Here is a 27,180-nt window from a genome sequence, read left to right as displayed (position 1 = left end):
ATTGGCCGATTTTTTTTGAGGACGTGGCAGCCTCACCATTGAGTATATGCCCCTTTCAGTATAGTATAGATTCCTATATATATTATTATAACTAAATTAACGACAACTATTATATATATTATGTTTAAACTTCAGTGGAACTTGCATATAAATTCACAAATTAACGTATGAAACATAAAATAAAAGTCTGATAAACAGAGGAAATATAATATGTATTTTAAGTAGTTTTTTTTATGAATGCTCAAATTTACATATCGCAATGTGATGTAAAAACTATGAGAGAGTGTTTCGGTTTCTTGTAAATGGTGTGATGGTCCATGAGCATATCTCTCTCTAAACATTTGAAAAATTATTCACCGACTCATTGATTCTCTTTGGGAATGAATAGAGACGTTGATTAGGTATTGTGCAAGAGATATATTAAAAATCAAGATGAAAGTATCTTGGAAAAATCCGAGTAATCGTCCTATAAACATAACATATGAAATTTAACCACTTTGTTTTCTTAGCATTTCTCTAACTGTTATCATCAGTAAACGAATTAATGCAGCGACTATGACTAGTGATGATTACCTGTCTTCTATCCAGGAGGTGAAGTTATGATTATTAATTAATTAAGGTGGTAAGCAACTGATAAGTACTGGTTAATTTTGATTCAGTGATTTATATTCGGACGGTGGAAAGCGAGAGGAGGAATAATTTGATTCTTGGTAGAGGGTCAACAGCCCCCACTTGAGATCTTGAGATATGCGCTTTTAATTCTTTTTCCCCTATATAATTTTGTAAAAAAGTAAAAACAAATATGAATCCAAAATCATATATCTAAGAGACTAAGACCTTTAATTCGTGGTAAAACCATCTCCAGTGATATTTAACAATTTTTTTTATAAAAAAATAGAATAAGATTTGTTTCAATAGTTTAGGTAATATAGATAAATATTACTTTTCACTCTAAATATAAAATAATATAATAACATTTCTCTATATTTTATTTTATAATAGAATAATTATATTATACAGCAAACATAATTTTATAATAGAGTTTATCCATTTTAAAATTAAATATAAATAAAATTATAGAGCACCATTGAAAATGCTCTAAGACAATATTATAGTCGAATAACAAGCTACGTAAGCACGTTATGATTTATGATTTAAATTGATTAAGTGATGGTTGTTTGTGTTTACATTTAGTTTATAAAGGGACCCAAAAATCTACATATTAGAGCATCAACCTGTTAGTAGTTGTCAACGTCAAACAAATAGAAATCAACGTTTGTGAAAAACCCAATGCAATAGTTGCGGTTGAAACAACCAATGCTTTAGATAATAGGTTGATAAAAGTTTGCATTACAAGTTCAAAAAGGTTAATGCATAGCTGTTTCGATGTAGCCAAAGACCTCTGTCAATAAATATACACATCTATATAGTAATCAAACATGAATGGCAGTTCTGTATACTTCATGGAGACAGATATGTATCTTTGCGGTTATGATACATTCGTACACATAACAACTGGTTCCTGATGTGGTCCAGATTCTCATAAAAGCGATTAGGATTTGATGATTTGAGTGTATTATCCATTGTACACGACAAGTGTTTATATACAATTATTTATATATACAAAACAGTACCGCAAGGAAAGCTATACAGATGATTTATATGGGTCATAATTAATGTTATAAACTTGGTTTGGAAGTAACAGTAACCAACAAAATGCATGAACTGGGCCAGTGGCGAAGCTAGACAGATGATTTATATGGGTCATAATTAATGTATCATAGATAAAAAGATATACAAGTGATTTTAACTCATGACATGTGGGTCAATAAAAAGAGATTTAGACCATTTAACTACTACAATAAAACTAAGAAAATAACATTAGAGACCTAATTTTATAGATTTTTGATATCAATTAGATATTAATCATATTATTATTATTATAAATAGCAATCATTTTGTGGAGAGACAGAATGGTGGTTATTAAAAGACCGAGAAGGAAGTGGCAGAACTAGTCATTTCAAGAAGAGACAGCTGTAATTTCATAAAGACATCAAGTGGTAGAGACAAGTGTGATGCTTAAGGTTGGTAACATTTAAAAATAATAATACTATTGCTTTTCCAAAAGCATCTCTGCTTCTATTTTTGTAGTTGTTGTTGTTGTACTCACCTCGACTCAATCAATATCACATTACATCATCAGACGTAGACAAAAGCAAGAGAAGCCAGATTTAAGTAAGTGCAACATTGTTAGAAAGCATCTTCTTTGTTCTTTGATAAAAAAAAAGGATATTTTTTTGTTCATAACATCATATGCTTATACTTTATACATTTAAGCAGAGAAATATATGATCCAATTGATAATACACAAGGATAGGATTGTGGTGGTACCGTAAACTATTCTCGTTTTATGTAGTAAATGGTAATCAGTTTCTAACCAAACCGAGAAAGATAAAGAAACTTCTTTTTTTTGCTAAACTGTAAATATCATTAAGATGAGTAAAGAGCTTACAAAAAAGATCTATGTTCTGAGCCATCTTGGCAAAAAAGAAGAAAAAACAAGATGTATCAAAATAAACTTAGAGAAGAGACTATCTTATCCACAAAGGCATTAGATAGTTGAATAGCTTCCTAAGTCTCCTAGCTGAGATGATGTTCTTCATCTCCTTATTAATGCCGTTAAAGACCGTTGCAGCTGGGATCGAAGTCTGGTTGTGGATGAGATTGTTTCTCTGCTTCCAAAGGTGGAATATAACGGTTTGCGCTGCAAGTTTCCTAAGAAGCGTGAGCTTCCGTGAGGGTGAGGATCGAATCCAAGAGAGTAGTTCCGACCATGATGTGAACATTGTTGATGGAGGCAGACATCTTGATAGTACTTCTCTCCATATATCAATGCTGTACTCGCAAGTCAACAGCAAGTGGTCTCTGGTTTCATCATGCGTGGAGCAGAAAGGGCAAGCAGGAGAAACGGGCATGCCCCAAGCTGCAAGTCTTGACCTTGTGGGCAGCCTATCATAGTTAGCTATCCACATGTTGAACGCGTGCTTCGGGATGGCTCCTTTGAACCAAACAATGTCTACCCAGTCCTTAGTCTCCTCACGCGGTCTCAGGAATTCCCAAGTGGTTGCAGACCTGAAAACAGAAGAGGATGAGTCTCCAACAATCCACTCATATTTATCAGGCACATCATCTATTAAAGGCAAAGAGACAGTTGTAAGATAACAATGAAGGTTCACTTCCTTTTGGGAGCGAGGATGGGGAAGAGACCAGTGAGAGTTATTGATTGCCTCAGCGACAACCGCATTTCTGTTAATCCTCAAGGTTCTAGGACCAGAATCTCCAAGGTAAGTTATCAATTGCCCAAGAGGGGTCCAGACATCAAACCAAAAGCTTGCCTCTAAACCATTACCAATGTGCATTTTACAAAACAGGAGAGCGAGAGGTCTTAGGTCCAAAATCTTTTTCCACGCCCAGGAGTCAGCCGCTGCCCGTTCAAGAGCCCAAAAGGATTTATCATGGAGATGCGTTGCTCTGTGCCAGTCCGACCAAAGGGAAGGTCCTTAGAAAGCAGTCTCCATATGAATTTTAGGCAAAGCACTTTGTTCCAGACGAACAGATTCCGAAGACCAAGACCTCCCTCATTCTTGGGGAGACAAACTGTACTCCAAGCAACTTTAGCAAGCCATGTCTTGTCCACGGTACCTGACCATAAGAACCGCAAGCAGAGGGATTCAATGGCCCTGATACAACCTTTAGGCAGTATGAATGCCGACATCCAAAAAGAGACAATGCCAAAGATTACAGTCTTAAGCAGTTGAAGCCTCCCTGCAAAAGAGAGAATCTTAACTGCCCACGATTGGAAAGATGAAGTGAGCTTAGTCATCAGCGGCGCATACTCAGAAATTTTGAGTTTCCTGCTCATTAGGGGAAGTCCAAGGTATCTTATAGGAAGTTTACCAGTTGGGAAACCATAGCGAGCAAGCGCTGCGGTTTCACAATGGTCGACTCCTGCTGTGAAGAGCTCAGTTTTATTGCTATTCATGTGTAGACCTGACCAGGAAGCAAAATCATCAAGGCATTCAGAGATACCATGGAGACTGTTACTAGAGCCATCGAAGAAGATCATAACGTCGTCAGCGAACATTAGGTGAGAGATCCTAAGCTCCTCAGTTTTCGGGTGGTAGCCTATGGATTCAGCTTCGTAGCGAGACATGAGTAATCTTGACAGACATTCCATGGCAAGGACAAACAAATATGGTGACAGCGGGTCGCCTTGCCTGATACCTTTAGAACTTTTGAAGAACCCTCCCATTACTCCATTGATGCTCACCGAGAAGGAGGCTGTGGATAAGCATTCTGAGACCAAACTGATGAAGCTCTCAGGAATGGCGAGAGCCCGCAAAGCCGCTAGAATAAAGTCCCAACGCACGGTATCGAACGCTTTCCTAAGGTCTACTTTGAGCATACCTCGCGGTGTGACAGATTGGGAGTTGTAACCGTTTACAAGGTCCGTAGCCAAGAGAACATTCTCTGCTAATAATCGCCCAGGGAGGAAGGCCGATTGAGAGTTAGAAACCATAACAGGGAGGATCTCCTTTAGCCTAGAAGCAAGGAGCTTGGATATGACCTTATAGACTGTGTTGAGGCAGGAGATAGGACGGAAGTCTGAGGGGAGGGACGCATTTAACTTCTTAGGAATCAGGACAAGGTTTGCTGCATTCCATTGTTTCAAAAGACAGCCGGAGCGGAAGAACTCCAGGATGGCTTCAGTGACCTCCGGTCCAATTACAGGCCAAGAAGCAATAAAGAACTCAGTCGAGTATCCATCCGGTCCCCCTGATTTGTTCTTGGGTAATGAGAAGAAGGCATTCCGGACATCCTCTGCTGTGAATGCTTTATCAAAACTAGCGACCTGGTCCGCAGAGCATTTGAAGTTGAAGAGCAGGTTTAAGTCGCTTTGAATGAACATTGGTGGAGAAACAGGGCTTCCAAGGAGGTCCGTAAAATAATTAATGCACAGGTTCTGGATACCTTCTTGAGATTCTATTCTCTCTCCTGTTTCGGACAATAGGAAGTGGATATGATTCTTTGCTTGGCGAGTAGCAGCATATCTGTGGAAAAGCCTCGAGTTTCCATCTCCACACGAGAGCCAGCTAATATGTGATCGTTGAAAGAAAAAGGCCGTCTCTGCTGTTGATAGAACCTCCCATTCTTGCAGTGCTTGAACCTCGGTGGATGCGTTTGCTGTATTGGGAAGGTAGAGCATAGCTTCCTGCGCTTGAAGAAGCTTTTCATGAGCTTGCGCTGTTTTCTTCTCAATGCCAGAATAGTTCTCTTTGCTGAAGTCTCTGATAACCTTTTTCAGGAGTTTCAGCTTACTCGACAGACGGAACATTGCTGAGCCAGTGACGTTGAACGAGAACCAACTAGTGCATATCATGGCTAGAAACTCAGGGCTCTTGATGATGAAGTTGTAGAATTTGAACGATTTCTTCGTTCTCAATCTGTGAGGCTCCAAAATGATGGTTATAACCGCATGATCAGAGAAGTCAGGCTTGCCCACAAAAGCAACAGAAGAAGAGAAGACAGTGCTCCATTCGTCGTTCACCATGCTTCTATCTAGCTTCTTAGCCACAGGGGAGAGTTTACGCTTGTTCCACCAAGTGAAAGTGGTCCCCCTGAAATTAAGATCTTCCAAGTTAGCATCCAAAAGACATTGATTAAAATCCCTTATCCTTTTATCACTATTCAGGGAGGGGGGTAACGAGTGCTCCAAAGGATCTCTTATTTGATTGAAGTCGCCTAGAATCAGCCACGGTTTGGAGTCGAGGCCCTGAGAAGATGCCAATGACGTGATCTCAGACCAGAGAAGCGCCCTCTCCTCAGGGTCATTTGAAGCATAGACCGTGGAGATGATGAACCTGATTTGAGGGTAAGTAGGCCAAATCACCTCAGCCGTTATCATTTGTAATGACTTAGATATTATAGTGACCAAAAGAGAGGGGTGCCAAACAATCCAGATTTTTCCTAACGGTGAGAAGCTGTAGTTTCCTTCAGCCGACCAACCCGGAAAGATCTGAGTCACAAACTTATTCATCTTGAGCTGTTGCACATGAGTCTCAAGGATTCCGCCAAAAAAAGGTGAGTTTTTCTTATACCATTTCCGTAAGCCGCTGCGGTGGTTATACTTATTTAGCCCGCGCACATTCCAACAAAAAATATCCATCGACATATACTAATAGAGTTTGAGGCTCCTGCCCCGGTTTCCTTTCTGGCCCGACTGCTTCAGGCCTGAGAACTTCTTCTTGTTACGTACCACCTGAAAATCACGGTCTCGGTCACTGAATTCACCTTCTTCAAGCTCTGAATCTGAGCTTTCAACGTCGGATGAATCAGATGGCAGGTCAGATTTAGAGGATCTTGAGATACCAGAACCGCTACCGGATCTAGAGACCTTAAGATATGAAGGCGTTTCACTTGTTTCGCCTATTTCTCTGTCGCAGCCAGTGCCAAGCTTGGAATGCTTGACAATCTCTGTATGTTGATAGTCAGTGGAGGCGATAAGCGGAGGAGCTTCTGTTCGGGGAGCTTCAGTCTGAGGAAGGTTAACTTGATCAACACGCTTCCAAAACTGCTTACCTCTTGATTTGCTTCTTCTGGTCTTTCTTTTGGTTGGTTCAGTGTTGTTTTTCTGAGGATCCTGAGATTGCTTCTGAGGACAATTTGCCGTAATGTGAGTTAGGGATTTGCACCTCGAGCATGGCTTAGCAGCAACAGAGGAGGGGCATCTCCTTGTTACATGCCCTATCTCTTTACAAGACTCACAGACAGGGGGCATCCATGGGCTTGATACCAAGACTCTACTAATTTCGCCTGAGTCGAATTGCACATTCACTGCTTCAGGAAGAGGTTTTCTTGGATCAATTATGGTGAATACCTTAGCCACTTCCAGATTTGTTTTATTTGCTGTTGCCGGATGCAAGAATTTGGGATGACCCACCAGCCCAGCAATCCTTTCCAATCCATCCTCATGGAAGAACTGGAACGGGACTTGTCGAAGTTCGAGCCAGATGGGGGCAGAAGTGAGTTCCGGTTTGGTTGGAATAACCCCTGGTTCCCATTTGTCTACAAACATCGTCTGTCCCTCAATCTGCCATAGACATTGCTTTATGACCCTAGCTCTGGTAGCAGCATTCGGAATTTTGAACAGAAAAGCATAACCTTCCATTTTTGAAACCGAGATGTCTCTGTACTGCTTGCTCCATATGCCATTCACGATATTGTGGATCGTTCCTTGAGATGGCGGATCAGAGTAGAATTGTCCCAGAACAAAAGAGTCCCAGGCTTTCCTATTCTTTTCAATAATCTCGTTAGGTATTTTGATACACGCCTCTCCTGTTGGTAGAGTGAAAGCTTCTCCCTTCTTCGAGAGACGTTTGCCATAGCCCCTGGCATGGGCGCACCAGTCCTCAGTTGTATCCCTTTGAGGCAGAGGCGCTGGAGATTCTTGCTTCGTATCCTCCTTTGAGACTTTGGTACTCAATAGTGAACCTGATTCCTGCGGGGATTTCGTCGGAATAGCCAAGTCAGAGTGCCTTTCCTGACTACCACCGATCTCTTTTAGGTAAGGCTGGTCCTCCGTGAGAGATTCTTCAGCTGACTGCGAGCTCGAGGGAACAACCTTGGCTTCAGCAGTAGCTCGTTTGGATCCCGCTTCGGGATTAGGCTTCTCACTTGAAGAAGCTTCTCTGTTTAGGACAGACTCCGAGGAGCTTTGTGGCGGACCACCTGAGCTCGACTCAATAGTAATATTCAATTCTTCATCGCAAACTGGAGATGGATCTGCTGTATAAACGGCGATCTCTGTCTCATTTGTTGCAATTTTTGTTGGGTTCAACTCTAGATCTGAGCAATCGGGAGGTGGCTGAGCTTCCGCGTCGACCATGGAGTCGATTTGGGCATCTGAAGCCACCAGCGAGTCAAAGGGGGGTTGAATCTCCTTTAGGGTGGGGGGATCTACTACGGGGGAAGACGACGGTGGTTTCTGCGGGGGGGATTTCGAAAGGGATTTTTTGGGTTTCTTCTTCTTCATCTCTCTGGCCGGAGAGACAGCGGAGCTCTGGATGAGCAGTCGACTCCTGATGAGCCGACGTTGAGAAGCTGAGGGCGGCACCGCGGAAAAGAGATGATCGCCTTTTGTGTCGCACTGTTATCTTTTATTATCTTTTATCTTTGACCAGATAAAGAAACTTCTCTATCAAATAGTAATTGCATTACCTCTTACGGTTTGAGGGTTAATGGATAGAGGTGGTGCTTGGTTTACTAGGTTAATAGGTAATGCAGGTTATAGATAGAGGAGGTACTTGGTTCATTAAGTTTATAGGTAAGGCCGTATAAGGGTTTTAGAGGCAACGCCGTATTGAACTTTTGATGTGATTTTATGTTGAAATGTGTAGTCAAAGTTTCTTTTTAGTACTCTTAAATATAAAACTAAATTGAAACTATCATCATTAGTTCTATGGTTTTGGGTGGACTCATCTCTATATATAATAAAGCAAGGTCGGCTCCTTATAATTCTAATACGACTACTCTCCACAGCTATTTGACATCATTATCATTATTCTACCCTACACTTACTATCCACATCAGAAAATAAAAAAATATGAAAAAATTTAACAGAAACTAAGTAAAAGGTGAAAAACTAGACATACCTTTGGGTAGATAATGGGAAATGTGTAAGGTGTGAAATGTGAATATGAATAATTTCATGTGGTACTGAGTATATTGTTACCAAATGTTCCTAAGATAAGAGCAAGGACCAAGGCTTAACTCTAACGTTCATCATTCATGCAAAATGTGGCCCTTTCAAAGGTTCCTTTTTTTTTTTTGGTAAAATTCAAAGGTTCCTTTTGAACACACAAGAGTGTCATCTTTGTTCCTACTAATTTTGTCCTTTTATAAACCGTGAGCGTTTGTGTTCTATGATTTAACAAGACACTGGTTTCATGGTTGTTCTCACGTGCACGTAATTGAAACAATGTTATTAGTTGTCGTGAAAGATTTCTAAAGAGATTATGTACAACAAGAAAGATAAAAGAGGATTCTCACATTAGTGGCACAAAACAGAACATGATCCAACGTTATGGATCTTTTATTATCATCCACCCTCGACTTTGCGTTGTGATGGATGGTGAGTTATATGCTTTTGTATGAGAATGGGAAGATAAAAGTGTATATTAAAAAGGAATATACTTGAAAAGTTGTTATCGGTGAAGTCAATATTCATGATATAACAGATTCAAAATCTTATAATGAGAATTTTTTTTGAAGCATGTGCAAGTAGAATGTTCGAATATGATCTTTATTCTAAAGATAAAAAATGCTTCTTAATTTTTAAAATAAATATAAAAACTAAATTTTAGTTTTAAAATATATTTCGAAATTAAGGCCTAAATTTCACACTAAAAATTATATATATATACACGACACTATTAATTTTTAAATTTATATCATTATTTCTTTAAAATATATAGTTTTTAACAAAATTTTGAAATAATTTGAAACTGTATATTGCTTTTAATCTGCTTTCTGGTTTCATGAAAAGCTTCATTTCATTACTAGAGACCCTAATCGTAACGTTACAGAGTCAAGGGCCGATGTACCTGATATCCCAGGTTCTTCTTCATCATTGTCTAGCTCCAAGTCTGTTTCGGCTTCACGCTCTAAAGCAAAGGGCAATGCACCTAGCTAACAAGTCAGACACTGTTATCTGGAAATTCATTGCAAGCAAGGACTTAGGTGCTGCTGAACTTGTTAGCTGCCAAGTGAGAAATTTATGATATATGTTCTTCCCAAAATTTGAAGATTCTTGAAGGTTGTATGGATATAAAATGAGCTCAAAACAAACAGTTTAGAAGACAAAAATAACATGAGTTTACTGGTTACGAAAACAACTTTTTTGTCTATGTTCTTTTTTTCTCAACTAGATTTTTCATTCTCTGAGTTAAAAGATTATGGGTTTCTGTACAGTACAGAGAAGAAGTCATCACTTTGAGAACGCCATATCTTGCATACAGAACATTTATATTAACCGATCTATAACTTGAGACCACTGTTAGAACTTGGACTCATTCAACGTCCTTGGAACATATATACACAGTAACATATGTGCACTAGTGTTCACTAAGAGTTGCTGATGATGGACTGTTTAAGAGCATTGCTTTTTAGATGCCCTAGAGTTCTTAAGAGTCATCATCAGTTTTGTAGTGACCAAAGTCATTACCAGTATGATTAATCACGTAATGTTATCTCCCATCTCTTTAATTCTCTTTAAAAGGCTGGATTCTGCCTTCTTCTTTGTTTCATCCTCATCAACGGAATCTTGTACTCTTCAAGCTTAACTGACATTTCATCATTTCTATCAGCAAGAGCTCTGCTTCTAGCCATGGAAGACTCTAGCTCAGACTTCAAGACTATAATCAATAATAGATTGTTTTCTTCCGTATACCCCTTGTCGTTGACTCGACAATGGTTGACGGAAGTTTCCACATCAGTGTGCTTCTTTTGAAACTCAAAAATCAAGATAGTTCCTAGAGCAGCAGCTAAGTTGTTCTGCAAGGTCATTGATATAGGTTACAGACTGTTTTTTTTGTTTTTGTTTGTAAAAAACATGCTGAACATGAGCATTACTAACATACTCCAAACTTTGAAAAGACTGTTCAGATTCCAGTTCAGCTACCATCTTCTCCGACAGAAAATGCTTTTCATCTAACTCGGACGCAAGTTCTTCTATTCTGCTGTCTAATTTATTTCTCTCAGCATTCAATTCTGATTTTACAGAGTCCAGATATACCGAGCACCTACATTACGAGAGCATTTGAGTGCAGTCAGTACCTCAAAATGTTCCTTGTGGTGCCCTTCAGCATAAGTCTCCCACTCACTTCTTGTGAAAACTATAGATTTGCTTTAACATCTTAAATGTTATATGAAAAGCCCAAAAAGACATATAAGCGGTAATGTTTACAAATCCTTAATTTTAACACTTTAAAAAGATTTGTTTTTCTGTTAAATGACAAACAGCAGTTTGCTAGTATAAAGCTTTCTAAATGTCTATTGCTTGCTTTTATATTGTTTGTAGTATGTATATGGAACCAAAACACTAAATAAATCAATTCTTTAAATCTAGGAATCAAAAGAACAAACGCATTATCGTTATTCTATTTCCTGATTTTCTTACGTACTTAAAGTATAAAGTCTTGTGCAATTGCGATCGATTTATTTACTATATAATGGGACTTTCTTCCATAATATCTGATAATGTTTATTAGTAATTTATTGATACCGACCCACTCACACTCAGGTTGCTAATGGGCAGTGACTAATACAAATATAAATAGAATAAATAAAAGGGATTTGATAATTATGGTATTTAGATGCTTTGTTTCTTACGGATGCAAATGCAAAGGATTTGGTTGCTAAACCTGTTCAAGTGGCCGAGTAATCATTACCCAAATATCTGTACTGTTCTTTCTTGTTAAAAAAACTACAAGTTGTAGATTGTATAGGTCAAAAAGACTCTTTATTGGTGGTAATGGTTTTACAAAAGATAATGATCGTTCTCAAGTAGAGTTTGAATTCAAATTCGACAAATAGTATGCTAAATATAAGTCATAGATAACGTCTTGTTTATTACTGAGTCGTGTTAGGAAAAGTACTAATTACCTAACTAATTAAAACTCTAGTGCGCAGTATTCCTCGGTGTATTATGTCACTTTTGTATGGACTACGAACAATGTCCATGAGACGGACTATGTTCATTGCTTCGACAGTTGTGCCAGGTGTGTTTTAGAATAATCCGATGCTTAATACTTCGTCTGTGTGACTTATATTATATACACCTCTCTAGATAAGAATAAATATGCAACTTTTTGTTTTTTTTATAGTACATATACAATTTATGCATTATATATAGTACAAAGTGGATGTAATCATATCCGGATCTAACGTGGATTTGCATCAAATTCGTATTTTCTTTTGTTTATCGTATGACCACCGATTTAAGTTTTTATTTTAATGAAATATTTTTGTATATATGATGTCGGACAAATTTTACTATTAAAATGCAATTAAACAAACAAACAAAAAAATCAGCTTACAAAAAAACAAAAACATTTGCTCAGTCAGCATGACTATCTATATGTAAACATGATTTTTGTATAGCTTAATGATCAGAGATTCATATGATCGTCGCAAAAAAGTTCTGAAACGGGTCATCACAAATTAGTTACCATCTATTTATGGAAAATCGATTGTCTAGCTCTCAGTCGTGATAGTTCACTGGTATATCGATTAGTCTTATATATAGTTTCAGTTAAACTTTCAATCTAAATTAGCGATCAATAATACATGTGTTTAATGGTTATTTTGACAGATTTTGACCGATCAACAAATACGTTGCAACATATTTTGCCTTAACTAATAGAAGTAAAACTGTATTTGTCTATCTGCTCGGGATAGAGGAATGACACTGGAGAGTGGAAACACACTACTAGAAATGAACACAACAATAACATTGATGTAGTAGATTCGCCACTATATACGTATGCATAACAAGTGGGAAACATAGGCAATATTATTTTCAAAAACGGACCCACAGATTTATCTATATATTCATCCCAACCCCTCCCCCCTCAAAATACCAAACAACATCTTCACCAAAATATTTTATTTTTTATCATCTCTTTTCATATTTTAACATATTTTCTCCAAGAGAAGATCTATAGAATTTTTTCTGTGATTTTTCTAGATTAACTGAACATGTCGCTAGACGGACTAGGAGGGATGGCTATGGCGGAGGCTTACACGGCGAGGAAGTTTCATAGAGAGAACATGAAGGCTTTAACGGCAAGCACAGCCACAACCGTCGGTGGTGGAACTGAAGACAACGGTGGAGGATATAGCCTGTGGTTCTTCGGAAAGCGGAGCACCAAGAAAAACTCGGCTAAAGTTTGTGATCTTATAACTATAGAATAAATCGATGGTCACATCCAAAAATAATCTAAGGAATAAAAAACATCATATATCTTTTATGTTGCGTTATTTCTGCTTTATGTTTGATGATGTCTATTGTGATTTTATTTATGAAATTTTAGATGAGATTTTGTAAAGCGATGACATTTTCTTAGAATTAATTCTATAGTTCATGTGATAATTTTTCGTTTCTATTAAGGAACAAAAAAACATGTATTAATTCTTAAATGTTAGTGACGTTAACGAGAATGTTAACGCTACTGTTATTACGTTATACAATACCATTAGCGTCATCTGATGACGTCGAAATTCAGTTTCAACGCTAATGATGTATATAAAAGGAATGAAACATGTTCATTAACTAGTAACTACTATTCAGAAAAGACTAAAGTTTCTATAGCTAATGACTAAATTTTAAACTTGGCGCACATATGTAGCCGTAAAAACCATGTTCTATATGGTTATGGAAACTAATACTATAGTTTCAATCATCGTGGAAGCTACGGGGTCGAGACGACGAGCCTAGGAGACGGCATATAGCACGAGCCACGAGGTTTCACTCATCTTGATCTTGCCTTGGCCACACGAGAATATCAGTGGGCTTTATGAGCTAGGCCCAACTTCGCTATTTAGGCTTTTGCGTTGCACTTGAACAGCTCTATACTTGGTTGGGTTATTATATTTCTTATTAACTTTTTGTTGTTGGCGTACACTCATCAACACTGTATAAGAGTCTTTATTAAAGCAAAACAAAAGTATACTGGGAAAAAGGCGTGCTTGTCTCTGTCGAAACACAGATTTTATTAGCCAAGTGGTGCAATCAAAGAAACGAAGCTTTGATTAGGCAAAAAAAGCAAGATTAAATTAAAAATGTTAGAGAGTTGGGTAGGTCATCAAAGGCCCAATTATTTCTCACTAAGACTATTTCCAACCCACCTCTATTTTTTATCTCTATATTTTCCTCTAAAATAAAAAAAATCTATTATAGAGGTAGATATGCTCCAATGTATACCTCTATAACAGAGTTTCTCTATTTATAAGGGAAAATATAGAGATTTGCTATTTTTATTTTTAAATATAAACTAGAGTTTATCCCGCACATTGTGCGGGTATATTTTCATTTTATAAATATTTAATTTTGTTATTATTATATAAATTTAAATATATCTTAGTGTTATGTATTTTATAACTCTTTAATTTTATTGTTTAGGTTTCTTATTACTTTATTAATATAGGGGTTTGTTTTATACATTTTACCTTTTTTATTACGTTTTGAGTTTTCATAATTTGAAATAATCAAATAAAAAATATTCTTCAACATATAATTTTTGAAAATATATAGCTGTAGAAATAAATTTTTAACATATGTTAATAACTTCATTTGTATAAAAAAAATCTGACATGATTAATAAATTTGAACCCGTTTTAGTGGTAGATGGTAATTTATTTAAATGAAAGCATTATATTACTTAATTACGAAATTAATTAATACAATATTTAATAAAAATTATTTAAAAATTTAGTAGGATTTTGTTAGATTTTTCTCAACAGATTTTGTTATAACTGAAAATAAAATTCAAATCTATAGTTAAAATTAATTTATTATTAATATTCCTATTAATTATTATGTCATATTATGTGATTAATGAAATGGTCGTAGTAGACTTCTAAATAGTAGATAAAAATGGTACTTCTCTTTTAATAGAGAAGAAGTAAAAAGTATAATTTTTCTATATTTTCTTCTAAAATAGAGGAACCTATTATAGAGGCATACATTAGAGTAATCCACCTTTATAATAGAGATTTATATTTTAGAGAAAAATATAGAGATATACATTGGAGATGCTCTAACCCTAGGAGTGATACTTACCATTTTCAACCCATTTCTATAATAGAGATCTCTAAAAAAAAAAAAAAAATAGAGATGGTGTTTTTGCTCTAATGTGTTCCTCTATAATAAAAGAATGTTATATTTACTTCTATAAATAGATGAATGCTATTTTTTCTCTTAAATATAGAGGAACAAATAACATTCCTCAACACTGGAGACACCTTCGCATTAGAGTGAATAATAAACAAATTAATAAGAGAGATTAGTCTTGTAGTCCACAAAATGCGACCTAATTTGTAGAAAAAATTCAAAAGTCTTTGTGAAAAATCTATTTTTAAACTAGTTAAAATATAAATTTAATTAATTTTGTCCTATAATGTAACTTATATGTCAACTGTTGATCATTTTTCTCTTAATAAATATAAACGAATATTGAAGAGAAATTGAAAAAAGTCTGCGATATTCAGATTCTATAAATTATAATACTTTTAAAAAGAAAACAGAATAATTCACGAAACTGTGGAGCTGATTGGGAATATTCCCACGAGCAGTGACGTGTCGGCCGACGATAAGAAACCAGCTCTTCACCGGTGTGAGTGACGTCATCAAACGCGTAACATCAGCGCATGTTAAAAGGTAAGCGGAAAAGACTTCGACTTTCTCCCAGTGCTTTGTGTCGTACATCGCTCGTTTACTTCTTCAACGTGCTTTTATTATTCTACGCCATGAACTATTCAAACCAAAGAGGTAAAGCAAGAAGAAAAAAAAAAAGAAATATCTTTGTTTTTTTTTCTCGTTCATCTTCGCCTTTCGATGATGTGTGTACACGCCTTCACCTCTAAGTTTTGACCAAAGTGTCGTTATTTTCTCCTCTCTCTTGAAACGGAATATATACTCAAGAACGCGTTTCAGCTAGAAAATTTCACTGTTCATATCTCGACTTCGTGATGAATCAATGGTTTGGTTGCTTCTAAAAAAACTTACAAATTGTTTTTGTTAAATTTTGTAATGACTTGTATTTTGCTTGATTTGGCTAGTTTTCTTATCTTTGTTTTTTCAACGTTTTATAGAAACTGGTGCAAGAGCTTCTTCTATCTTCTACGTGTGCCTTGAGCTTGTAATTATTGATTTTTTTTGTTACAGATGATGAGCTCATCATCTTCTAATACACAAGCTGTACCATTCAGAGACATGGCGATGTATGAACCGTTCCAACAGTCGACTGGTTGGGATAACACTTTCAACACCATAACTAGTAACAATCATAACAACAACAATCAGACTTCTTCCGCAGTTGCTAGAAGAGAAGCAGATGATAACAATAAAGTCAGATTCTTCCCTGATTCATGTTTAAGACTTGTTATTATTATTTTTTGTTTAATTAGCTGTTTAAAATACGCGCAGGGAAACTACACTTCTTTGTATAATAACTCTGTTGAAGCAGAACCTTCTAGTAACAATGATCAGGAAGAAGTTCAAATCAATGATAAGGTAAAACAAGAAGACGAGTATATGAGAGAATGATAAAAAACTAATGAGTCTATTTGTTTAAAGGGGGAGACACGGCGTGATAACATTAATTGTTGATTCATTCTGTATCCACAGATGAAACGGAGATTGGCTCAGAACAGAGAGGCTGCTCGCAAAAGTCGTTTGAGAAAGAAGGTAAGACATGTCCCTTGGTTGATTCTTTCTTTTGGTAATGAAAGTAACAACAAAGCTTTACATATCCTTTTTCAAAAAAAAAAAAAAAAAAAAAAGCTTACATATAATTATTTGGCTTATGTTTATTGCCCCTATAGGCCCATGTCCAGCAGTTAGAAGAAAGCAGGTTAAAACTATCACAGCTCGAGCAGGAACTCGTAAGAGCTAGGCAGCAGGTAAGCTCAAGCTTGTTTTGTGTTCTGTCTTTCACCAAAATGTATCTGTTTTAATGTTGATATTTTCTTTGTTTCAGGGATTATGTGTAACATCAGACGCTACTTATCTTGGACCAGCCGGGACCATGAACACAGGGATCGCTGCGTTCGAGATGGAACACAAACACTGGCTAGAAGAACAAAACAAGAGAGTCAGCGAGATTCGAACCGCGCTCCAAGCGCACATCAGCGACGTGGAGCTCAAAATGCTCGTCGACGTTTGCTTGAACCACTACGCCAATCTCTTCCGCATGAAAGCTGATGCTGCGAAGGCTGACGTGTTCTTCTTGATATCCGGAATGTGGAGAACTTCCACCGAACGTTTCTTCCAGTGGATCGGAGGTTTCCGCCCCTCCGAGCTCTTAAATGTAACCAAGCCTTTGACACGTTACAGTCTTTTCACTCGTGAGAATGTGTTCATCTTTTGTTTGTTTGTTATTAGGTTGTGATGCCGTACATTGAGCCTTTAACTGATCAGCAACTTTTGGAGGTGAGGAACCTTCAGCAGTCGTCTCAGCAAGCAGAGGAGGCTCTCTCTCAAGGCTTGGATAAGCTTCAGCAAGGTTTGGTTGAGAACATTGCTGTTGTTGAGTCTTTGAATCATGGGGGGGCTCAGATGGCTTCAGCCATGGAGAATCTTGAATCTTTGGAGGGTTTTGTGAACCAGGCGGATCATCTGAGAAAGCAGTCTCTGCAGCAAATGAGTAAGGTCTTGACGACAAGACAAGCTGCTCGTGGCTTGCTTGCTTTAGGAGAGTACTTCCACAGGCTTCGTGCTCTAAGTTCTCTTTGGGCAGCTCGTCCACGCAATTAACAAGTTTAGAAGGCACAAGGAAGAAGAGTCAACCTCAAATGGTTTTAGCTAGGCATGTATGGAGATGTAGAGTGATTTGATTATCCATTAGAACATCATCTTCCTCATTGATGTTTTGTTTGTTCTTGAGAGAAAATGAATAAAGAAGATATATATATATATATATATATATATATATATATATATATATATGGGTTGAAACATTTGTAAAAAATAACACTCTTTATACTTGCTGCATAAATATGGAAATTAAAATGTCTAAAGTTTGTAATGGAGAGATAGATTGTTGTGAGAGATCTTGGCAGGTTTCAAAACTGATGAAGACTAAGCAAACCGAACGTGACTTACAACTACCAATCATGAATTTTTGTAAGCATATTCTATGAGATAATGAAATGTTGTATCTCATCAGCTTATAGTTTTAGAAGCATTGACGCTGAGCTCTCCTCTCTCCCCGGGCTTCTTTCTTTTTCACCATCTCCAAGTATGTGTTCATGATCTTCTTATCTAGTTCATAATAGACTTCCATTTTCTTCAAAGGTCTCATATCAAGATCAATGAAATGTACCTGCCAACATAGAGCTCAGTATATGAGACGCATTTTAGAAGCAACTCAACAAACCAAAAGATCAGGGTCTGAGTGGCAATAGAAGAAACCGCATTAATTATCCCGCAGTAAATAGTGACAAAAACATCTACATATATGTATGTATATATACATTTTTGTTACTATTAAAACCTCACCTCCGCATATTACTATTCGGATTAAGTATATGCAGATAGAAGAACTTACCTTGTAATCAAATTCTTGCTTTGCTGATTCAAGATGCAGATTACTATGAGAAGATGATCTTGAGATCACAGCATCTGTTGATCTAAAGCTTATCATCACACTACAATCTTTTGCGGTGGCAGATATCAAAAACTCCTTCAAAACATTCACTTTCTCAGCCATCGGAATCGAATGCATGGAGCTAAACTGACTTGTTGATGATGTTTTACTCTTTTCCAACTCTTTGCACACTCTGCATGGCTGGTTAATGAGGTCATAGTACACGTGAACCGCTCCTTCGATGTTATACTTGTCTAGCTTTTGAACGTCTAGGAGATGATCTAGAACTCCAGAGGTGTAAACGGTTTCAGCAACAAGCTCTATGAAATGATTTGCACGTGAACCATCTTTGGTCTTGATAATATCTTTGAGTAGTTGCTCAAAGTCTTGTTCAACCTTTGAGGTTGTTTTGCATGTGCCACCTCCCAAGCCTCCAAATACAAGAGAGCCGTTCAAGAACACGCGGAAGTTGTTCTGAGGAGTCGCGTAGAGAGCTCTTATTGCTTTGTGTATTCTATCTTTCGATCCAGAGAATAGGTCCAGAGGATCATATTCACTGATTTCTGATATCTGCCACACAACTTTTAACGTTCACCTCTCAGATTTTAAAAGAGCTATTATATATATATATATATCGTATGGCTTCCAAATTGTCAAAAAATTATTATGATTAATTTAAAATTTTTTATAGCTCCCAAAATATCAGATCCGGCTTTGTTACGCTACAAAGTTTGGTAGTAAAGAGATTTTAGAGGGTACTTAGGAGAAGTACCTCATTATCATGAAGCTTCAGTACTTGGTGCATCTCAAAACGAGTTATACTCTTCTTGATAACATTTTCTTCTGCTATGAAACTTGAAGATGGAAGGAATCCACATTTTGGCTACTTAATCAGAGCAAACATGCAATGTATATTAACCAAAAATCGCTGGAAAAAAAGAAGAAGAAAGAAGAAAAGCACAGGTAATGACCAAGAACACCTTTATTTCAACACTTAAGCATGGTTTATCCTCAACACGACCTGAAAGCAGAAGAGATCACTAAACGTGACATATATTTATAAACCAAAAACCATAGCTACATGGACAAATCGACACTTACCGTGTGCGAAAAGTGTCAAATCATCCATGAGAAGAACAGAATTGCGGTGAGTATCCACACTGGCTGCATCAGCTCGCCAAGAAGGTCGCTGTGATGTCACAATGTTCTCAACAGACTCAAGAAACTCCTTTGCTACAAGAAGACGCATCTACAAAAAAAATTGCAATAAGAAGATCTCTAGAGACACCGCAAAACGCTTAAGAACATATCCAGTACAAAAATATAATACTCCATTTCATGATGACAAGAGAAAGAGGGAAACATACTCCAGGATTGACATGTTTATGACCCAACAAAGGTCTCATGACATGTTTGACAAACAAAAACTCCACAATCTCCTTGTTCTGGCAAGAAACAAGTTCCTTGCATTCTCCCCATATAACCTTTTCATGTGACGTGAGACCATTTCCACTTGTGTTTCCATTATCTTCTTTCCCATCATTTGGCATTTTCTGTATTCTCATCATCTTTCCCAACTTCACACGTTACACAAACGAAGAGAAAAATAATTAATGTAGAATCAATGCTAATTAACTACTACCTTTTTCCAATAATCAAATCAAGAACAGATTCAAAATATTGAAAATGAGAAAGAAAAAATGGAAGAGACTAACGAAAGAGGGAGAGGATCCAGTGTAAGCGAGAACCAAATTAACAGCTCCTTCACCTCTATATGACCAATCAACTGCATCCTTTGGTTCCAAACCAATCTCCATCTGAATCGAAACACCAACACAGATTAACAAAACTCACTTTCTGATTATTTTTTTACGTAAAATCCAATATGATCAAATGAAAAACAAATTACGTACCTTGCGTCTTGAAACAATGAGGCTAATATGATGTATGTGTTGCAGCGAGGAGTGATCTCGATCACAATCAAACCGTGATGAGATTTCGTGAGTTAATTAGGTCTACAGATTTCTTTTGCGATTGCTTCGAAATGAATAGGTATCATCACTGTATCAGTATGAGACGGCCGGATTGATGTATGTATTTTATTTGTTTGATACAGGTTAAATGTGTTTTGTAAAATAATCAATCAGGTATATAATAATGGACATGTGACTACGTGCATAACAAAGGAATGAATCGAATAATGTAATAATTAAAAAGATTTTCTAATGTTTTTTGTTACATTAGGATTCATACGATATATGACTTGATAAAAATTAAAAAAAAAAAAGAAACAAAAGAAAGAAAAGGCTTAAAAATGTCTTTCTATTAGATGGTTAAAATTTGGTTTAGGCTAAGTTGAAAGGGGTTAAGATTAGGATTAATCAACCAAGTCACTCATATATTAGTTTGAAGATGTCGTAAATGAGCCCGATATCTGATTTCATGCATCAAGGGACTAGATTGCAAAACTCAGTGTGCGATTATGTGAGCTAATGGCTCCTCAGGTGAGTGTTAATGTAATTTGAGGCCATGCCGAGAAGTCTTTTGCATTGTGTTTTTCGGGAAATTTAATCAGTTGTAATTTTTAGAGGAGTGAAGAAGACCGGTTAAAGAAAGTAAACCGGGGAAGTGGAAGAAGACAAGATATCAGGTGGTGGAAAAGACCAATGATGAGAGGAACTGGTGAGAAAAGATAGAGCAGAACAGAAGTCAGTCAGTGACTTAAACATCAGTCGTCTTCATTGGGAAACTCTATCTTTCTATCTTAGCTGTACTTTTACATTTTTCTCCGTACCGTATATTCTCCTTATTGGCTTCTCTTTTCCGATAAATCAAAATATTCCGTCCATCTCACGAAGATAAACTTTCTAACTTTTTTTTTTTGGTAAAAGTAAATTTTTAACTTTTTCAGTATACTAAAAAAAATATTAAATCATTATAATAAATATATTATTTTTTACATTTTTTAATTTTCAATATTTTTTAACCAATAGTAATTCAATAAAATCAATTAATTTTTAAAAAATTTACAACTTTTGCATATAAAACACAAAATATCTATCTTTGTGAAACAATTTTTTTTTCTCTAAAACATCTTTTTTTAAACGGAGAAAGTATATTTATATACTCTTATTTCGTCTTTGACATATTTTGTCTTACATGAATTTTATATATTTATATATAAAGATATTCAATATTTTTATAGTGAAATATAGAAGAAAATCGCTGGATTTAAGGTATAACCGTATAAGTCAATTCAAAATCAATTCCTAGTTACCTCCAAGAAATGAAAAGAGTATTAGCTGTTATGTTTTCCTTCCCTTCTTTTCTTTTGCCTTTCTATCTTTCAGAATAAGTATCAATATTTTGAATATTTTCCTTTAAAACAACCAAAGGAGATTGTGATTGGCTTTTTAAATATTTTCTCCTACAAGTGTATCGCTTCTCTATAGTTTTCACCGGGCCAGACAAAACCTCGACGAAGATGAATTACATTCTGAAATTACAAAACAAGAAAACAATAGTACTTTGTAAAAAAGAACTCTGATATTCATATTATAAGCCGGTAGTTTCTTTAACCTGTAATAGTAATATTTCTTAGCTAATTAATAAGGACTAATTAAGTAACAATTTTAATCAACTAAGGACTGGTCTGATCTCTCGAACTGTCATACCAACAAAACAAGACTTCATACACTTTCCCCTCGGCGATCCTCCTCCTCCCACCATCCCTCCGCTTTCCACCACCGTCTCCTCAGCCGCCGCCACCTCCAGTATAGTCTTCCTATATCCATCTTTAATACCACCATGCACATTGCACTTATCCTCATCATAGTTATGGATAACACCATCATCATCATCAGATGCCGTAATAATAACACTCTCATCAACATTATCCGCCAGATCATCCAAGTCATCACCCACCTCGTTATGATGATCATCAACATCACACTCATGCTCATCATAATCATCATTATGATCATCTTCGTCAGAATGGTAATGAGAGGGCTCTTGGGGAAGGTCGAAAACATCGTCGTCTAGTGGAACAAGGTCGAGAGTGAGACGGCCATTGGCTCTATGCGCACGAAAATACTCGTGATGACGAACCTTCTCTTCTCTCAGAATAAGCCTCCCGTCGCTCGTCACCACACGCTTCAGAACCCACGGCATGTGGGGAAGGAGATTCTCCGTCTGAGCAAGCAAAGGTATCGGTGGAGGAAATTCACGCGCCGCCGCAGCTCTAGCTTCTCTTTCCTCTCTCCTCCTTCCTCCGTAACGATAGCGGTTCGAAGGCTTGGTGGGGGCAGAGACGACGTCGTTTTCTTCGAGGATGTCGAAGCAGCTCTCCGTTCCTATGTAGTCTCCAAAGGCGGAGGAAGAAGATGATGACGTTCGGGAAAGCATGGATGACGTCACAAAATGTGAGGTTTGATCAGAAGAAGAACCCATGGAGGATGATGACTCGGAGGAGGAAGAAGAGGCTCTCTCCATATTTCTAGATTTTAAATAAATTAAATACAAAACCCAGAAAAAATAATTTTTGGTGGGTTTTGTTTTTATTTTATTTTGTTTTAATGAGATGTTAGAGTTGCATGGAGAGAATTTAAATAGGGAGACAGCTAAGTGAAGGTGATGGCGTCATGGAAGGGATGGTCTCTGAGATATTACTGAGAATCTGTGACATTTAATGTCTTTTTCCTGTGAAAAGGAAAAAAAAATGAAATGTATATTAGACCAAAATAGACCAAAGTAAAACTTTTTTACTAAAATGTAATCATTACCAAACAAAATAATATATATATATATATATACATATAAACTATTGACTAAGATATAAAAACTTCTACAAGTTCTTAGAAATTCGATATTTCCCTTACACATTTGTTTTTATCCAATAAATATAAATAATTGTTTCTATATTTCACTAACTGGGATCCTCAAATTTCTCTTTAAACAACCATAATTCAAAAAAAAATCTCAAAATAGGATTAATTTTGCATATAGATAACTTGAATATATAATCGTATGTTTACAGCTGTAGTTAAAAACCTTCATCCCAAAGTTTTATATAAAAGTATTTAACCAATAATTAGTTAGATACAAAGATGATGCAGAAATTAAGGTCTTTCCAACTACACAAAGAAACAGGAAAAAATGATAAAAATGGCTTAGAAATAAATGTAGGAATTAGGATGAGTTAAAACAGTAAATAATCACTAAGAAGATGTGTTCAAAAGATAATTACTAAGAAGAAGCTATGAGCCTATGATCTTCAAAACGTCTACGCATGAAGAACTGGTTTCAGATACTAATAAACGGTATAAAAAAAGAGGAAGGGAGACTAAAAACAGCTAAAATCTGTTGCCAAAGTTTTATAAACGTTATGATAAAAACAAAATAGCTACACGTTTTTTATTTTCACCTCATTAAGCTTCTATATTGTTTTCGTTTTTTTTTTTAACTTTCTCTATCATTTTACCAGATTCTGTCTATTCTTGAACGCAAAAAGCAACAAAGATGCACGAAATAAACAAGGTTGACTGATAAGATTTGATAATTAATTATTTGAATTATACAAAAAAAGGCATTGGTCAAATCGAACAAGCTACATGCACCTTTTAAAAACATAGCCGACTTCCACGAAAAAGTTCCAAGAATTTGTTTAATCTGCATCTATCTTTCCAAACCACATTTTAATCCAAACTCAAAAGAAAAAAAAAACTAGAATAATCACGAACATTCTCAAGTCGCACCTAGGAATTAACGTTTATAATATAAACGAAGGGATGAGAATAATATCAAACCCTAATCAAGTAATCATATGAATCGTCGTGCATCATCAATCAAATAGAATAGTTATCAAACACGAAACAGATTGAATGTGAATATTAAAATGAAAAGAACGACAAAGGAGATATAATAATTGAATCTAGTAATTAATTTACCTGTAGACATGGATAAGCAAATGAATTTTCTTCTGGTGAAGTTGAAGGATGAACGTTACGCGAACTTTTGTTCTCTTATACACGCACTCACAACGAAGCAGAAGAGGATTTAATTTATCGAAACGGAATCGATAAGATATACTATATGGATTAACACGAATATTTAATCTTATGGGATTAGGGAAAGATAATCAAGAAATATTAATTGGTAGAATTTTAAAAAGGAAAAAAAGCTTAAAATTAGGCGTACGCGGAGGAATTAATTAGGATGTTTAACCAAGTCGGGCCGTTTCTCTCTCGCCTGCTGTAAATCCTTAACCTTTCCTAATTTGTGGGGTTATGGATAGCTTTTAACTATCTTGCAGCGCGTCCATGGTAACAAAATATTTTGGAATTTATCATTCACTATTTTCTCATTCAACGGATAATGACTTAGCCACAATGACATAACTTAGCAAATAAATAAGGGTTGTTATTGTAAATCAACTCAATTAAAGTTGCAATTCTGTAGAATTGTATATTTAGGAAGGGCTATCTAATCACTTATTTAAAGTTAATTATTTATATTTTATGATACCTAGCTATGGTTATAAATTTGATAGCATTTATAAAATTCATGTCTACAGATACTAAGTTTTTAGTTAAATTTTGGACTTGTTATTTATAAAATCTATTGGAGTTCATACTAAAAAGTTCAATATGTGAAATTATGAATATGCAAAGAATAGTATGACTCTTACACAACACCAAATTTGTGAGCTCCGAGGCGCGATTAAAATAGGGACAAAAAAAATCCAACAAAAAGTTTTAAGAAAATTAGAGGTATATCACTTTTACTGATTATGACCAGGGAGATCACCTGAAACGAGATAAAGTTCTAATATCAGCATTATGTACCATTGTAATATTTCATTGTTGTTACTAAGTATGCATGTAAATTTTAGATTTGTAGAAGTCGGTGAAGAAACATATAAATTTGAAGTCAAGTGTATAATGTATTCAATAGTTTACTTACCAGGATCGACTCACAGAGGTGCTTGCCACAAGCTGTACCGAGGTCAACGTTATCTGCAAGGGAAACGTTTTAAAGATTTTCGAGAATAAAGTCAAATGGATGAGATGAGCTCCAAGATATTTTTCTTGTTAGATAATACTAGAAGGCTTCTTGTGAATAGAATAATATTTTTTGCTTTGATGATTCCCAAAGCAGCTTATCATTAGTCAGACGCGAATAAATACTATAGAACATAAAAACAAAAGAATTGATGGTCATCATCAAACTTGCCATTTTGGAACATAGACGAGTGATATTAATCAACTGAAATGATGATACTCAAAATTGCTAAGAGGAGAAAATATCGAGCTTGGCTTGTGGGGCTTTCCCCTAGATTCGATTCATTAGATTCAATAAACAAATCAAGCAAAAATATCAAGTGATAACTAAGACTTTTCGAAGTCACTAGTTCAACTCTATTCGAAAAGTGTGATTTAGGTCTTGATTCTTGAATATATTAGGGACTGACCCTAGACATAAGAAGAAATTATAGAACAAAGGTCTAAAATTTCTAAAAGGTTTATAAAAGAAACACGAGAAAAGGCATATCATGGTCAGAAAGCAATCAACTTCTAATGCTTTAAAAGAATGTAGTACTTACTAGAATAAATACTAGGAATATTACTTGCGATTTGGAAAATGTTTATCAATCCATACACACAAATAATAATATCGGCTTCAAGATTTTCATTGCACTTCTGCACGATGCATAAATGTTCTACAAGCTTACTTCCAATAGAGCAATGTGAGATTATTGAAAATCAGGCCTAAAACCAATTACTATATTGACTGTCGGAAAGAAACTATGTTGCAGACTCTTCTAAGATTATCGATCACCTTAATCTAATCCTCAACTTTCTATGTTAACGAAGGACTGCTATTTGAGCGAGAGAGTTTTTACCTGAAACTAGCTAGGCTTCATTCTATAGTGTTTAGTGGGCTCTTTATCGACCCATCATTGATTTCTTATTGGTCTGGCCCTTTCTTCCTTCCATTGAAGGGTGTAATTTCTTGTTTTTGTTTACTCACATGTGTCGAGAAACTAGAGTATCAAAAATTATTGTGCCAAAAAAAAAAAATTCAATACCATGTAGGCATGTACACAATTCCGGAGGATTACTTCAAATCTTAGTATTACCAGTAATACTCTATAGTGCATGCATTTATATTTCTACAATCGCGGATATGCACTATCGAATGTGAATTAAGGTAGTGTGAATGTGTAATATGGAGTGCTGGTCTTGAACTATATTTTTCATCATATTGACTTCAAACATGAAAATTATCTTACAACCTAATATAGATAACAAAACGTTTCTTACAACCAAATACTATTCCAAATTTGTGACTTACCAAATCATTAACAAAAGAAAATAACTGTTAGTACAAAACCAAAGATTTAATATTTCTATATTAGTCTAATAAGGTTTTGTACTAACAGTTATTTTCTTTTGTTAATGATTTGGTAAGTCAAAAATTTGGAATAGTATTTGGTTGTAAGAAACGTTTTGTTCTATATTAGGTTGTAAGAAACTTTTGATGTTTGAAGTCAATATGATGAAAAATATAGCTCAAGACCGGCACTCCATATCACACTACCTTATTTCACATTCGATAGTGCATATCCGCGAGAATATCAGGTTTTGTACCAAAACGTTTCTTACAACAAAATACTATTCCAAATTTTGACTTACATTTGGTTTTGTACCAAGGTTTGGTACAAACTATAAACTTCAAGAAGAGAAACCTGAGAAGA

General features: G+C 35.8%; 6 protein-coding genes across 9 annotated transcripts; 2 read left to right on the top strand and 4 right to left on the bottom strand.

Annotated features, from left to right (window-relative positions):
* Positions 1–2,461: 2,461 nt before the first annotated feature.
* Positions 2,462–3,446, bottom strand: LOC117127415. The gene has a single exon (XM_033277737.1). The coding sequence runs from the start codon at positions 3,417–3,419 to the stop codon at positions 2,592–2,594; it is 828 nt and encodes a 275-aa protein (XP_033133628.1). The 5' UTR covers positions 3,420–3,446; the 3' UTR covers positions 2,462–2,591.
* A 2,684-nt stretch (positions 3,447–6,130) lies between these two features.
* LOC117127414 lies at positions 6,131–8,207 on the bottom strand. 2 transcript variants are annotated; one of them, XM_033277733.1, is made up of 2 exons: positions 6,497–8,207; positions 6,131–6,382 (listed from the first exon to the last, which is right to left on the bottom strand). In XM_033277733.1, exons 1-2 carry the CDS (start codon positions 8,090–8,092, stop codon positions 6,236–6,238), a joined length of 1,743 nt encoding a protein of 580 aa, XP_033133624.1. In that variant the 5' UTR covers positions 8,093–8,207; the 3' UTR covers positions 6,131–6,235. The 2 variants fall into 2 exon arrangements, with proteins under 2 accessions (XP_033133624.1, XP_033133625.1); XM_033277734.1 differs by having other exon boundaries at positions 6,131–6,386; positions 6,501–8,207.
* A 68-nt stretch (positions 8,208–8,275) lies between these two features.
* On the top strand, positions 8,276–13,210 carry LOC103835712. Its single transcript, XM_033277739.1, has 2 exons — positions 8,276–8,871; positions 8,903–13,210. The coding sequence occupies exon 2, from the start codon at positions 12,817–12,819 to the stop codon at positions 13,030–13,032; it is 216 nt and encodes a 71-aa protein (XP_033133630.1). The 5' UTR covers positions 8,276–8,871; positions 8,903–12,816; the 3' UTR covers positions 13,033–13,210.
* Positions 13,211–14,484: 1,274 nt separating this feature from the next.
* LOC103835711 (transcription factor TGA3) lies at positions 14,485–17,750 on the top strand. 3 transcript variants are annotated; one of them, XM_009111904.2, is made up of 7 exons: positions 14,485–15,607; positions 16,004–16,186; positions 16,265–16,351; positions 16,466–16,525; positions 16,663–16,740; positions 16,818–17,147; positions 17,222–17,750. In XM_009111904.2, the coding sequence occupies exons 2-7, from the start codon at positions 16,004–16,006 to the stop codon at positions 17,591–17,593; spliced, it is 1,110 nt and encodes a 369-aa protein (XP_009110152.1). In that variant the 5' UTR covers positions 14,485–15,607; the 3' UTR covers positions 17,594–17,750. The 3 variants fall into 3 exon arrangements, with proteins under 3 accessions (XP_009110152.1, XP_033133627.1, XP_009110151.1); XM_033277736.1 differs by having other exon boundaries at positions 16,415–16,525; XM_009111903.3 differs by lacking the exon at positions 14,485–15,607 and adding an exon at positions 15,617–15,818.
* A 147-nt stretch (positions 17,751–17,897) lies between these two features.
* Positions 17,898–21,328, bottom strand: LOC103835710 (inositol-pentakisphosphate 2-kinase). The gene is made up of 8 exons (XM_009111902.3): positions 20,339–21,328; positions 20,141–20,242; positions 19,793–20,002; positions 19,527–19,674; positions 19,406–19,446; positions 19,198–19,308; positions 18,387–18,995; positions 17,898–18,161 (listed from the first exon to the last, which is right to left on the bottom strand). The coding sequence occupies exons 2-8, from the start codon at positions 20,240–20,242 to the stop codon at positions 18,015–18,017; spliced, it is 1,368 nt and encodes a 455-aa protein (XP_009110150.1). The 5' UTR covers positions 20,339–21,328; the 3' UTR covers positions 17,898–18,014.
* A 226-nt stretch (positions 21,329–21,554) lies between these two features.
* LOC103835709 lies at positions 21,555–26,294 on the bottom strand. The gene is made up of 2 exons (XM_009111900.3): positions 24,371–26,294; positions 21,555–23,123 (listed from the first exon to the last, which is right to left on the bottom strand). The coding sequence occupies exon 2, from the start codon at positions 22,914–22,916 to the stop codon at positions 22,062–22,064; it is 855 nt and encodes a 284-aa protein (XP_009110148.1). The 5' UTR covers positions 22,917–23,123; positions 24,371–26,294; the 3' UTR covers positions 21,555–22,061.
* Positions 26,295–27,180: the final 886 nt, after the last annotated feature.

The sequence above is a fragment of the Brassica rapa genome, chromosome A08 (genome assembly GCF_000309985.2).
Source record: "Brassica rapa cultivar Chiifu-401-42 chromosome A08, CAAS_Brap_v3.01, whole genome shotgun sequence".
Classification (NCBI taxonomy): domain Eukaryota; kingdom Viridiplantae; phylum Streptophyta; class Magnoliopsida; order Brassicales; family Brassicaceae; genus Brassica; species Brassica rapa.
The sequence above is the reverse complement of the archived record's forward strand: the minus strand, read 5'-3'. Positions and strand labels throughout refer to the sequence as shown.